The 11,695-nt window shown below is 35.3% G+C and overlaps 1 protein-coding gene across 2 annotated transcripts; it reads left to right on the forward strand.

Moving 5' to 3' along the window:
* Positions 1,701-10,144, forward strand: LOC109237136 (putative late blight resistance protein homolog R1B-23). 2 transcript variants are annotated; one of them, XM_019403495.1, is made up of 9 exons: positions 1,701-1,898; positions 2,755-2,973; positions 3,457-3,756; positions 4,366-7,865; positions 7,944-8,012; positions 8,151-8,226; positions 8,351-8,442; positions 8,694-8,840; positions 9,723-10,144. In XM_019403495.1, exons 1-4 carry the CDS (start codon positions 1,848-1,850, stop codon positions 7,840-7,842), a joined length of 4,047 nt encoding a protein of 1,348 aa, XP_019259040.1. In that variant the 5' UTR covers positions 1,701-1,847; the 3' UTR covers positions 7,843-7,865; positions 7,944-8,012; positions 8,151-8,226; positions 8,351-8,442; positions 8,694-8,840; positions 9,723-10,144. The 2 variants fall into 2 exon arrangements, with proteins under 2 accessions (XP_019259040.1, XP_019258973.1); XM_019403428.1 differs by having other exon boundaries at positions 7,944-8,226.

Below are 11,695 nucleotides of genomic sequence, written 5' to 3' on the forward strand. Positions count from 1 at the left end.
AATTTTGAAAGAAATAACACTCTTTATTTAAAGATACCTCACTACAATATTACTACCACTCACTATTTATCTCACGGACAACAATTTGTGGATTACACTCGCTGCTTTGCTTCTCTCGTTTTTTAGGTGACTTAAACTGAACGAATGAAGCTCATATTTATAGGCACATTTTCACCAACCCAACCAATCTGATTGGTTCATCAATTTGTAAAGTCCAGACATTTTATTTCAGCTGCCCTTATTGAAAAATTTTCAGCCACCCTAATTTGACTTCACCAACTTTTTTAACTTTTTCTTTATTTCCTTTTTTCCTTTTATGGGTCCTACAGTTGTGACAAGATGTCACTGGCGCCCAATTTACAAATATCTGATGTTACTGTCATTTAAGTACCACTGGATGGAATATTTTAGAGGAATATATACAACTTCTATTTCTTTTCTTCATTTGAGAGCCAAAAGCAATTCTTTTGCGAAATTGATGCATGCTACAAAGAAGTTATCCATTTTTTCTTGAAAACTTGAAATAAATTTAAGATTATTTTAGGGATTCATTTTATATTCTAAAATGTGTCCTAGTTATGAGGGTCCTACTTGACTGAAGCTAAGCAATTATTAGTTAGGATATTGGCGAACGTTATGGCGAACGTTTTTGGCCGCCGCAATATCTAAATAAAACCACTGCAAATTTAGCATTTTTTGTAGTGATTTAACGTGGTTCCGTCAATTGACCTGCATTCACCGCGCGCGGAGATGAGCAATCCACTATATAAAAGAGAGTATGAAAATATTGAGAGAACAACCTCACGAAAAGGCAAACACAAGTGACACACTAACACTTGTCTCTAAAAGTTTTCCTCCTAAACAAGACTCTCAAACCCCATATGGCTACATTGTAGATGCTCCTGAATGAGAAGGAAGGATTCGCAATTTATAGAGGTCCAAATCTTTTCCTACAAGAAATTAAAGGGACTAGCCAAATATGGAAGATTTATAATTTCCTTCCACAAGAAGAAAAATCCAATTATGATAAATATGTAACCCTTTCCTTCAAGAGATAGGAAAATCAAATACGGTGGATTGGGATGGGATCACATTGGGATCTAACAGGGACAACCAATGGGATCACATTATCTTCAGCTTTTTCTATGAATTTTTTTCTTCTTTTTTTTGCTACTGTTTTCTTTGTATTCACACTGATAATTATCACGAACTAGTTCTGATACATTCGATCACGAACTGTAAAAATTTATTTCCAACTGTGAATAGTTCCCGTTAAATTTTACAACCAGAGTTTGTTACTCTCCGTCCCATTTTATGTGAGACATTTTTTTAATCAGTCCCAAAAAGAAAGTCATCTTTTCTTATTTAGAAATAGTCTATCTTTAATATTTCTATTTTATTCTTAATTAATTGATTTACAGCCACGTAAATATTTATAGTTTATTTTAAACTACAAATTTCAAAAGTTTCTTTTTTGAATTTAGTGACAAATCAAACACCAACATATAAACGAGTTAAATGTATAAATAGTGCTCAGTTGTAACAAAGTTAAACTGAGTTGTTGTTGTCGTTGTTCTAACAAAGTTAAAGAAACTAATAAGACTATTTCAAATTTGGCGTTTAACCTTTTGTCACTTTCTACCTAACGTCAATGATCTAATTTTCAACTTGTTATCTCAAGTAGTTGGTTTGTTGAAAAGGGGAGAATTCATACACAAAAACAGAGAGCAGCAACGTAACCATTCCATATCTCATATTTTTCATCTTCAACATCAATTAAAAAGGTTTTATGTATATTTTATACATCAGATCTTGAGAAGTTGAAAGGAAAGGAAGGAATTACAATCATGGAAAGAGGGAAAGGAGAAAGCGAGAAAGGGAAAGCAATCAAATTATCGGTATGTCATGATACAATATTTATTACAACTAAAGTTGACAAAATAAATGGAATTTGAAGGAACCCTCTGTCGTTGATTATGTTATCTCTCAAAATTTATACACTAAAAACTCTAAAGATCTTTTTGATACTATTAGTAAATTTTAACTTATGATAGCAAATTATAAGTTACTAATTAATGTTTACTAATTAGATGCCCCTGATTATCATCTTTCTTTTTGGTTCCAATATGTTAATTTTTGAGGTTATGCCTCTTTTCCTCTCCCTAAATTAATCCTCTAACCTTTGAATCTTAGTATTTAGTGGGTAACAAAGAAATATAAAAAGTTGCAACATATTGCATGAAGAAGAGCGTTATTGTTTTATGATATTTTTATATATGAAAAATTAGTTTAAATATTTGTCACGTTTCTCCTTTTTATTTATGGACTAATTTATAAAATGATCACTTAATAACTCACTGGTAATTTTTTGTGACCATACCATAAAATTAACCAGTTCTCATATATGTTGTGATTATTTCCTCCTTTACTTGATCACCTCTACTTCCTTTACATCACTACATACTTACACACAAGCACGAATCCCTTTCTTAAAACTATTGACGTATGTTTATCTTCTAACACCTTAAATAGAGTGAATAACTTTAAATAGAATAATCATAAGAGATATTAAGAGAAAGGGATTGGAAAAAAAAAAATCAAAGCAAATCGCCTACAATGGTACCTTGCCTTCTCTTCTTTTACATGATTGTGCCTATATTCATTCTGATTTTTTTTCACCTCAAAATAATACTACCAATATAGGGATAAAATTAGATAACGGAGCCATTATATTGATTTGTTATGTATGTGAAGGGGAATCAAGTGAGTTATGATCAAGCGGACTCAATATTGGTGGAGCCATGGGGAGGCACTGGTGGATCAAAATGGGATTACAAGTTGAAAAGTCCCATTAAAGAAATATTGGTTGCTCATGGAGATATTATAGACTCCATCATATTCATAACTGTTACTGAACAAGGTACTACCATCGACTCACCAAAGTTTGGTGGGGGTGGAGGTCGAAAAGACAAGGTAAGTCCAAAAAAATTATGGTCGAAGGAACAACGTTCTTCTCAAGTTAAATTTGTGTCATGTCATAGCAATGAGCTTAAATTATATAAAAAAATTAATTATCAAGACAATTAAACCAGGTATAGCAGGTTATTCATTTATCTTAAAGCCTTCAAGTTACCTTATCAGGCTGTTGATATGAAAAATCACGTTATAGGTCAACTTAATATGATAGTGTCACAACTTTTTGCATTTCCGGTGTACACAATGTAAAATCTGTAGTTATATAAGCATCTTTCAAGTAAAAGATATGGATGCACCTATTGCTTCATATTTAAGTTTTCCCTTTCCTTTGCATTGACAGGATTCAACTAAGTGTCCAAATTTGCTTTAGGTCCAAAGATTTCAAATCCTAATATGACATTCTTGCATTTTTCTGAATTCTTGTCAAAATTCTCGACTCTGCTACTTATTTAACTAATTTGTGATTTGCAATAACCTCAGGTAGTTATTGAGGCAACTCCATTGGAATATTTAACAGGTATCAAGGGAACATTTGGACATTGTGGCAGCCATTTGGTTATAAAATCTCTATGTTTTATAACTAATGCAAAGAATTATGGACCATTTGGGCCTGAGGCTGGTGGAACCCCATTTTCACTTGTGATGAAAGAAGGTGTAGCTATTGTGGGATTTCATGGGCGTTATGGAGCGTATCTTGATGCTATTGGTGTTTATTTGCAAAAACTTGCTCCTCCCAATTCAGCAAAGGAACCTATGGTTGAAGACATTGAAATTCGTGACGTATGTTGTGATTATTCCCTCATTCTCTTAATCACCTCATCCGTTTCTTCACCTCATACTTTAGAAATGAACCTGAAGCAAAAAAAAAAATAAGGCAAATGAACCATTATAAATTAGTATTTTTTGGTACAAATACCGAGTACAAGTAAGTTTTTGCTATCAGAGATACGTGCATTCACTATTTTGTAACAAAGAATAGGAACTTATTGATAGAATTATCAACTTCTTGTTGTAAGAATTTAAAAAAAAAAACAACTAAACATTATAAAGCTTATCAATCCTGGTTAGTTATGATTTTCAAGAGGTTGTGTTTATATGTTTGGCAGTTACTTCTATTCATCTCTTCCTCGGAATGGTTAGAATAAATCTTCACTAAATCGTCCATCCTTCTTTTTAGTGCATAATCTAGTAAATTGGGGTGGGGGGGGGGGGGGACACACCACCTGAACATATTCTTTTAATGCAGTTGAACATATGCATAGTAAACCATTTTCTTGATATGCTTATTTTGGATACATAACCAGTTGCTCAAACTCTAAGAACATAATATATAGAGAATTAATTGTCTTTCTTTGTGATAATTTGATATAATGTTTGGTCTTTTGGCAGGTCTCATTTTCTACCCTTCGCAAGGACTCTCTCAATGTTCTAGATTTCATAGAGAGCTTAAAGAATGAAGAAATTCAAGAAGCTGTTGACATGGATCTAACTAATAAGCTGATATTGGAGCTAGACTTCCTTATTCTAAATCTCCATCATCTTTCCAAGTATTGTGTTGAAGAACTTTCTCCATTCATGACCGAATATGAGATTCTTCATAATGTATGTGGCAACATAAGAGATTTCCACGAGTTGATAGTGAATGGTTGTGTTGGGCATGAGATTGTTGAATATGTCTTACCTCAGTTTCAACTAATGGCTGAAAGAGTAGGACGCTTCCTATGGCATAATCAAATTTGTGGACACTCTCGACTCTTCAAGCTAGCACATCTATTCGTGGAGGTTATTCCAACTCAGTTGGAGGTTATGCACATATGTCTTACAAATTTGAAAGATTCAACATCAGCAGAAGTTGGACGCTTTATTAAGCAGCTCCTAGAAACCTCTCCGGACATTCTTAGAGAATATCTGATTCATCTACAAGAGCACATGATAAATGTTATTACCGCTAGCACTCAAGGGGCTCGAAACATCCATATCATGATAGAGTTCCTATTAATCATTCTCACTGATGTGCCTAAGGACTTTATTCATAATGACAAGTTGTTTGAATTCCTAGCACGTGTTGGAGCACTTACTAGGGACGTATCAGCTATTGCTCGCGACTTAGAAGAGAAATCAAAGAATGCAGAGAGTACCAATGAAACAAATAGTGCAACTCTAGGCTTGCTCGAAAATATTGAACTCCTGAAGAGAGAACTCAAAGATGTTTACCTGAAAGCCCCGGACTCATCTCAACTATGCTTTCCCATGAGTGATAGACCCCTATTCATGCATCTTCTACTTAGACACTTAAATGATTTGCTCAATTCCGATGCTTATTTAGTTGCTTTGATAAAGGAAGAAATCAGGCTGGTGAAAGAAGATCTAGAATTTATTAGATCTTTCTTCGGGAATGTTGAGCAAGAATTATATAAAGATCTATGGGCGCGTGTTTTAGATGTGGCATACGAGACAAAAGATGTCATTAATTCAATTATTGTAAGAGAGAATGGTCTCTTACATCTTATTTTCTCACTTCCCTTTGCTATAGAAAAGATCAATCTTATCAAAGAAGGGGTCTCAAATATATTTGAGAAGATTCCCAAGAACATGGGCGTCATTGTTGTAAACTCTCCCAACAAGCCAGTTGAGCGCAAGTCATCAATAGCTGGTAAAATAATCGTAGGTTTTAAAGAGGAGACACACTTGATAATTAGGAAGCTCACCAGTGGACCAAAAACGCTAGATGTCATTTCGATCACTGGTATGCCGGGTGCCGGTAAAACTACTTTGGCATACGAAGTGTATAATAATAAGTCAGTTTTTGGTCATTTTGACATCCGTGCTTGGTGTACAGTTGATCAAAAGTATGACGAGATGGAGTTGCTGAAAAAACTTTTTAATCAAGTTGTTGGCTCATCTTCGAAATTCGGTAAGAATGTTGATGTTTTTAATCAGCTACGGAAAAATCTGTTTGGAAAGAGGTACCTTATAGTCTTAGATGATTTGTGGGACACTGCAGCATGGGAAGAGTTGACAAGACCTTTTCCTGAAGTTGAGAATGGAAGTCGAATTATTTTGACGACTCGAGAAAAGAAAGTGGCTATGCATGCACAACGCCACAGTGATCCTCTTGACCTTCGATGGCTAAGACCGGAAGAAAGTTGGGAGTTATTAGAGAAAAAGGTCTTTGGAAAAGAAAGTTGCCCTAGTGAACTACTGGATGTTGGAAAAGAAATAGTCCGAAATTGTAAACGGCTTCCTTTGGTGGTTGATTTGATTGCTGGAGTCATTGTAGGGAAGGAAAAGAAAAGGAGTGTGTGGCTTGAAGTTCGAAATAATTTGAATTCCTTCATTTTCCAGAAAGAAGAGAACGTGATGAATGTTATAGCATTAAGTTATGACCATTTACCTGATCCCTTAAAGTTGTGCTTACTTTACTTTGCAAGTTTTGAGAAGGACAGAGCAATTCCAGTAGAAGTTTTGAAAAGATTGTGGCGTGCCGAAGGATTTGCGGAACACACAGAGATGAACAGTGTGGAAGAAGTGATGGATGTTTATTTGGATAATTTAATTTCCAGTAGCTTGGTTATTTCTTTCAAGGAGATAGGTAAAGACCGGACTTGCCAAATTCATGATCTTGTGCATGACTTTTGTTTGATAAAAGCAAGAGAGGAAAAGTTGTTTGATAGTACAAGTTCAAGTGCTCCATCATCATCTTCTTCAGATCCAATGCCACGTCAAATGGCCATTAGATGTAGCAAGGGGCATAAAAATTTTATCCTGTTCGATTCAAAAAATAAAAGGCATTTTGGTTATAAACACCTCTATTCTTTGAGGATAACTGACTACATATATCATGACAAAAGTCTTCATGATATATGTCACCTAAGACACTTGAGGCTTCTTAGAGTGTTGCAACTGGATGACTCTTTTATTCTGGTGAATGATTCTTTGTTGAATGAAATATGCACACTGGTTCATTTGAGGTACTTAGAGATTCGTACAGAAGTTAAATCTCTGCCTTCGTCGTTTTCAAATCTCTTAAATCTGGAAACTCTGTGGGTGAATAAATATGGACCACCCATGGTAATATTACCAACAATTTGGAATCTTGTAAAGCTGCGAGTGCTAGGCATAGATGATTGTTCTTTCTTTGATTTGGTCCATTTGGATAAGAATGAGCCAATACTGATAGCAGAGGACTCAAAGTCAGAGAACTTGAGATTAATACAGGGACTCAAACTTTCCTATTCAAAAGACACAGAGGATATTTTCAAAAGGTTTCCCAATCTTCAAGAGCTTAGATTTAATCTCAAGGAATCATGGGATTGTTCAACAGGGCGATATTGGTTGCCGAAATTGGACTTCGTAAATGAACTACAATCTCTCAAAGTAACTTTTGAAAGAGGCCGATTTGCCCCCTCTGTAGCGGCAAATCGGCCATTGTGGGATTTTAATTTCCCTTCGAGTTTGAAAGATCTGTGGTTGCGCCAGTTTCCTTTGACATCCGGTTTACTATCAACAATAGCGAAACTGCCCAAGCTTGAAGATCTGTACCTTGAAGACGCAATCATCGAGGGGGAAGGATGGAACATGGGGGAGGAAGACACCTTCCAGAATCTCAAATGTCTGACGTTGCAGCGAGTGACTCTTGCTACGTGGGAGGTTAGAGAGGAATCTTTTCCTGCGCTTGAGAAATTACGACTGCGGCACTGTCGTAAGCTTGAGGAGATTCCGCCTATTTTCGGGGATATTTGTTCATTAAAAAGTATCGAACTGAGGTGGAGCCCTCAACTTGAAGAATCTGCTCTGAAGATTAAGCAAGATGTTGAAGATATGATGGGAGAAGACAGGATTCAGGTCCTTATTTATAAGTATTGAGCACTTTTACCCTGGGAAAATATGTGAGTATAGACGAACTTATTGCCTCCTTCATTTCATTATATGTGGCAGAGTTTGACCAGTGTAATTTTCTTTTGCAGAATGCATATAAGGAATACTTCTAATGCATTCTCCCAGCTATTTCCGTTCTTCTTTTCTTCATTTTGTGGGTAAATATACTCCAACATTTGTTCTTTCAAATTTTTGTTCTTGTATACTCTCTTTTCTTCTTCGGCGTGGCTTGAATTGTTTGCATATAAGATGTTACTCCTCAAGTCCAGAAGAATATATATCTTTCAAATTGGTAGGCATTGGAGCAATGATGGAATAATGCTTTAGGAAGTGGAATATTTGGAGGATAGCAAGAAGTGAGTGAAACAAAAGGTGGGCAACCTCTGTACTATATGAATGTTATCTTATATCTCAGCTTTTTCAAGTTTTTATATATCTTTCAACAAATACCGTCACAATCAGCACATCGACGCATAGAGTTTTAATTGTTATGCAGGCTGGTGAAATTCACGCGCACCAAGAATCAGCCCATTGATGCATATGATGGGGGAATATTCAGGTCAAGATGTTTCCATAGGTGCTGCAATGGTAAGTGTTGTATTAAAAATCCTCCAGTGCCTATTAATTAATACATCAATGCATGATATCCCATCGCAAACTTCAGAAAAATGTACTAATCCTAATGTGAGTAAAGATGCAGTATTTCAGTCCAGCAGGAACGCCACTAAGAAAAAATTCGAGTACTATACCGCTACTGAAATTTTATTCGAAATGTACAAGAGCCACTAAGCTATCACCTCCTTGACTGATATACATTGTGCTTTCAATACCTTCTGCAGACTGAACATGGCTATCACTTCTGTTCCTCTGTCATGAATCTCCAAGGCCTCCATTGTTGATTTTGATGGCGCAAGCTATTGAAAAAAGTATTACAAGGGCATGGGAATAATGCTTTAGGAAGTGGCATTACGAATATGCAAAGCAGTGTAAGCCTATCTCCTTCAAACACTGAGAGATACTATCATTTTACTCCTCTTTTTGTGAAACAACAAACAAGAAGCTCACACTTTCATCCCTCCCAAATCGACAATGCCTTGATTGTTGTTCAACAGCCCGGTTCAACTGCTGCACTAGTTTTGATGATGCTAAGCTTCGATAGCACTCTGTCACAGACTCGCCAACTTTGCCTGCAAAAGCTAACTCATGTGTGAAAAGTTGTGAACTGCTTGTAAACTGTCCAGAAATCTCTCTCCAATGTAGGCTACTTGGGAATTCAACTTGGGTTGAAGCCATGTTTTCTTTCTTTTTCGCTATGGCATCTTTTTTCATATTTCCTGTTCCTTTGAAAAATTATGAAAAAGCTTAAGAAATATTTACAAACTACACTACAATAAATATTTTCATGTACTAAATATATTTAAAACTTCTGTACATAGTGTCGGGTTACTTTGGTTTCGGTTTGACTTTTTTTAGTTAAAACCAAACTAAACCAAATATCGTCGGGTTTATTTTTCCAATACCATACCAACCAAACTAAACCATAGTCGGGTTTTTTTTCTCGGTTTGACTCGGATTATCGGGCTGGTGCGGTTTGTTAACCATCTCTGTCACCTCCTTCATAGATTGTGCTTTGAATATATTCAACAGACTGAATATGGCTATTACCTCTTTCACTGATGAGCATACTAGTACTCTTGTTCCTCCATCAAGAATCTTTCAAGGCCTTCATCGTTGATTCTCACAATTTTATGCCAAAGTTGATGCCACTAGCTACTAAAAAGTATTGAATTTTTCCAGGGTAATGGAGGTGTTGATTAGACTCCCTTTTTAATCTTTAGTGTTTTTTAACCGTGGTTTCTTTTATGTAGGTGGCAACTTCAAGTCCTTACACAAGTATTGGATCGATGAGTTCAATGACGAGAAGTTTGTTCAAAAATACATTTTGATTGAAGGTGAAAAAATACTCATTGGTTATCCATTTTTTAAATAGATAATATGGTTCTTATCCATATTTGACCAGTTTTTAAAAAGTTCATTATCCAACCCATTTTTTAATGGATAATATGGGTGGTTAACTGTTTTCTTTTAACCGTTTTGCCACCCTACTCGGGACTTTGCTGTAGTGGCTATTCTCTTGCTATGTTAGCTGTGAAACAACAGACAAGAGGCTCTACTGATGAAATGGTGCTGTTTAGCTACTAATTATTAATTTGTAGGACTTGTATGGTTAAACATTAGTTGTAACTCTTTTTGAAAACTAATGTGTATCAAGTCTTTACTTTTGAGAAAATCTCAAGGATGTCATGGTCCTTACAACATTATGCAAATGGAATTCTATCAGTTGAACTTTTAGTATCTGCTAGTTATAGGCTGTTTTCAAGAAGTTAATTTGGTGTCATTACACTACATTGGTTTTAGGGGTCGTTTGGTACGCGGGATAAGGTGGATATATACCGTCAATAAAATATAGTATAAATTTAATCTCAGACTTAGTTCTGGATATCCTACCTTATCCCATCAAACTTGGGATTATTTTACACATCTCTCGGGTGGAATAAATTAGTCCAGGGATCATAATCGCAGAACTATAAACAACAGAGAAAATAGTTTAATTAACCGATTAAAGTAGGTTATCTATTTCTCATCGTTTAATATACAAGACTAGGTGAAGTTAATTTTAAATAACTTGATTTTATACTGTTAGTGGATAAATATCATCCGTTAATTAGTTGGAACTTCTATTTTTAGTGTTAAGATCCAGGTTTTTCGTGCTTATATTTGTGATAAGAATTGAAGTCATTTGTGTTGGCGAATCCCTTTTACTGTATACGGTCGAGCTGGCTTGGCTGGTACATCAAGCATATCGGCATATTACTTGTTCGGTGTGATGCTTAAGCCTAACTCTTTTCGAGACAGCACCAACCAATTCTCCAAACCTGTAAAGCTCAACCTCTTTAATTATGTAATATTTAAATTGTTTTGGAAAAATAACCAAAAATTGTAGTGGAATGGCTAGGATCCATCTAACTTAAATATCTGGTATTCGAACATTGTAACAAAAAATATCCCGACAAGAAGCACTTTTCTCTTTAATAATCATTGCGTGGTATATATTCGAATTAATGGGAGTCCCAAATACTAGTTGAAAAAAGAAAGAAAAATTGTTCTGGGGGAGTGGGGACAGAATGATGAAACAAAAGTGACAGTAAGACAACTTGAATGATTTCATTAATCCCCTAAAGATTGTTAAACTGAAGATAAGGCAATTTGGCAACGACAGATCCATTTAACAAACAAATCCATTCTCTATGTGTTAGTTTTTTGGTAAAACTATTAATCAGTGTTGCGGTTAGACAGTTTTTGTCATCTTTGCTACATACTCATAACAGTAAAAATAGCACAGGCTAGCCAGTTTTCGGATTGGTAATTAAAAAATAGTCAGCATTTACAAAGTCATCGAAAAATAGCCACTATTTTGCTGCAACAGAAAAGTTCCAGCATAATATACTGGAGATTGGTGCACCTGTGTATGAACTAGCATAATATACTGGAGATTTGTGCATGAACCTCCGGCATATTATGCTGGAATATTTTTCGGATTTGGAATAATATTTTCGTTCATATTTATCTTTACCTGAAAAGTGGCAAAATTTCGATTACTTTTGAAACTGTGGCTATTTTTCAATTATCACTTGTAAATCTAGCTATTTTTGAATTTCACCCCTCATAACAAGCTCCCATAACACAGGGCTATTTTCACGTCATCATTTTTTTATTTTTAAATTAAATATTGATGTATGTTCCCATAGGGGGAGCAACGAAAGTTGTCTCCGTATGATCT

Source organism: Nicotiana attenuata, chromosome 1, assembly GCF_001879085.1.
Source record: "Nicotiana attenuata strain UT chromosome 1, NIATTr2, whole genome shotgun sequence".
Lineage (NCBI taxonomy): Eukaryota > Viridiplantae > Streptophyta > Magnoliopsida > Solanales > Solanaceae > Nicotiana > Nicotiana attenuata.

Excerpts from the sequence above, each read along its gene's own strand:
- LOC109237136 (XM_019403428.1), top strand. The coding sequence starts at position 1,848 with ATGGAAAGAGGGAAAGGAGAAAGCGAGAAAGGGAAAGCAATCAAATTA. Across the intron at positions 1,899-2,754 it reads GGAAAGCAATCAAATTATCG|GGGAATCAAGTGAGTTATGA; the intron begins GTATGTCATGAT and ends ATGTATGTGAAG. Across the intron at positions 2,974-3,456 it reads GTGGAGGTCGAAAAGACAAG|GTAGTTATTGAGGCAACTCC; the intron begins GTAAGTCCAAAA and ends CAATAACCTCAG.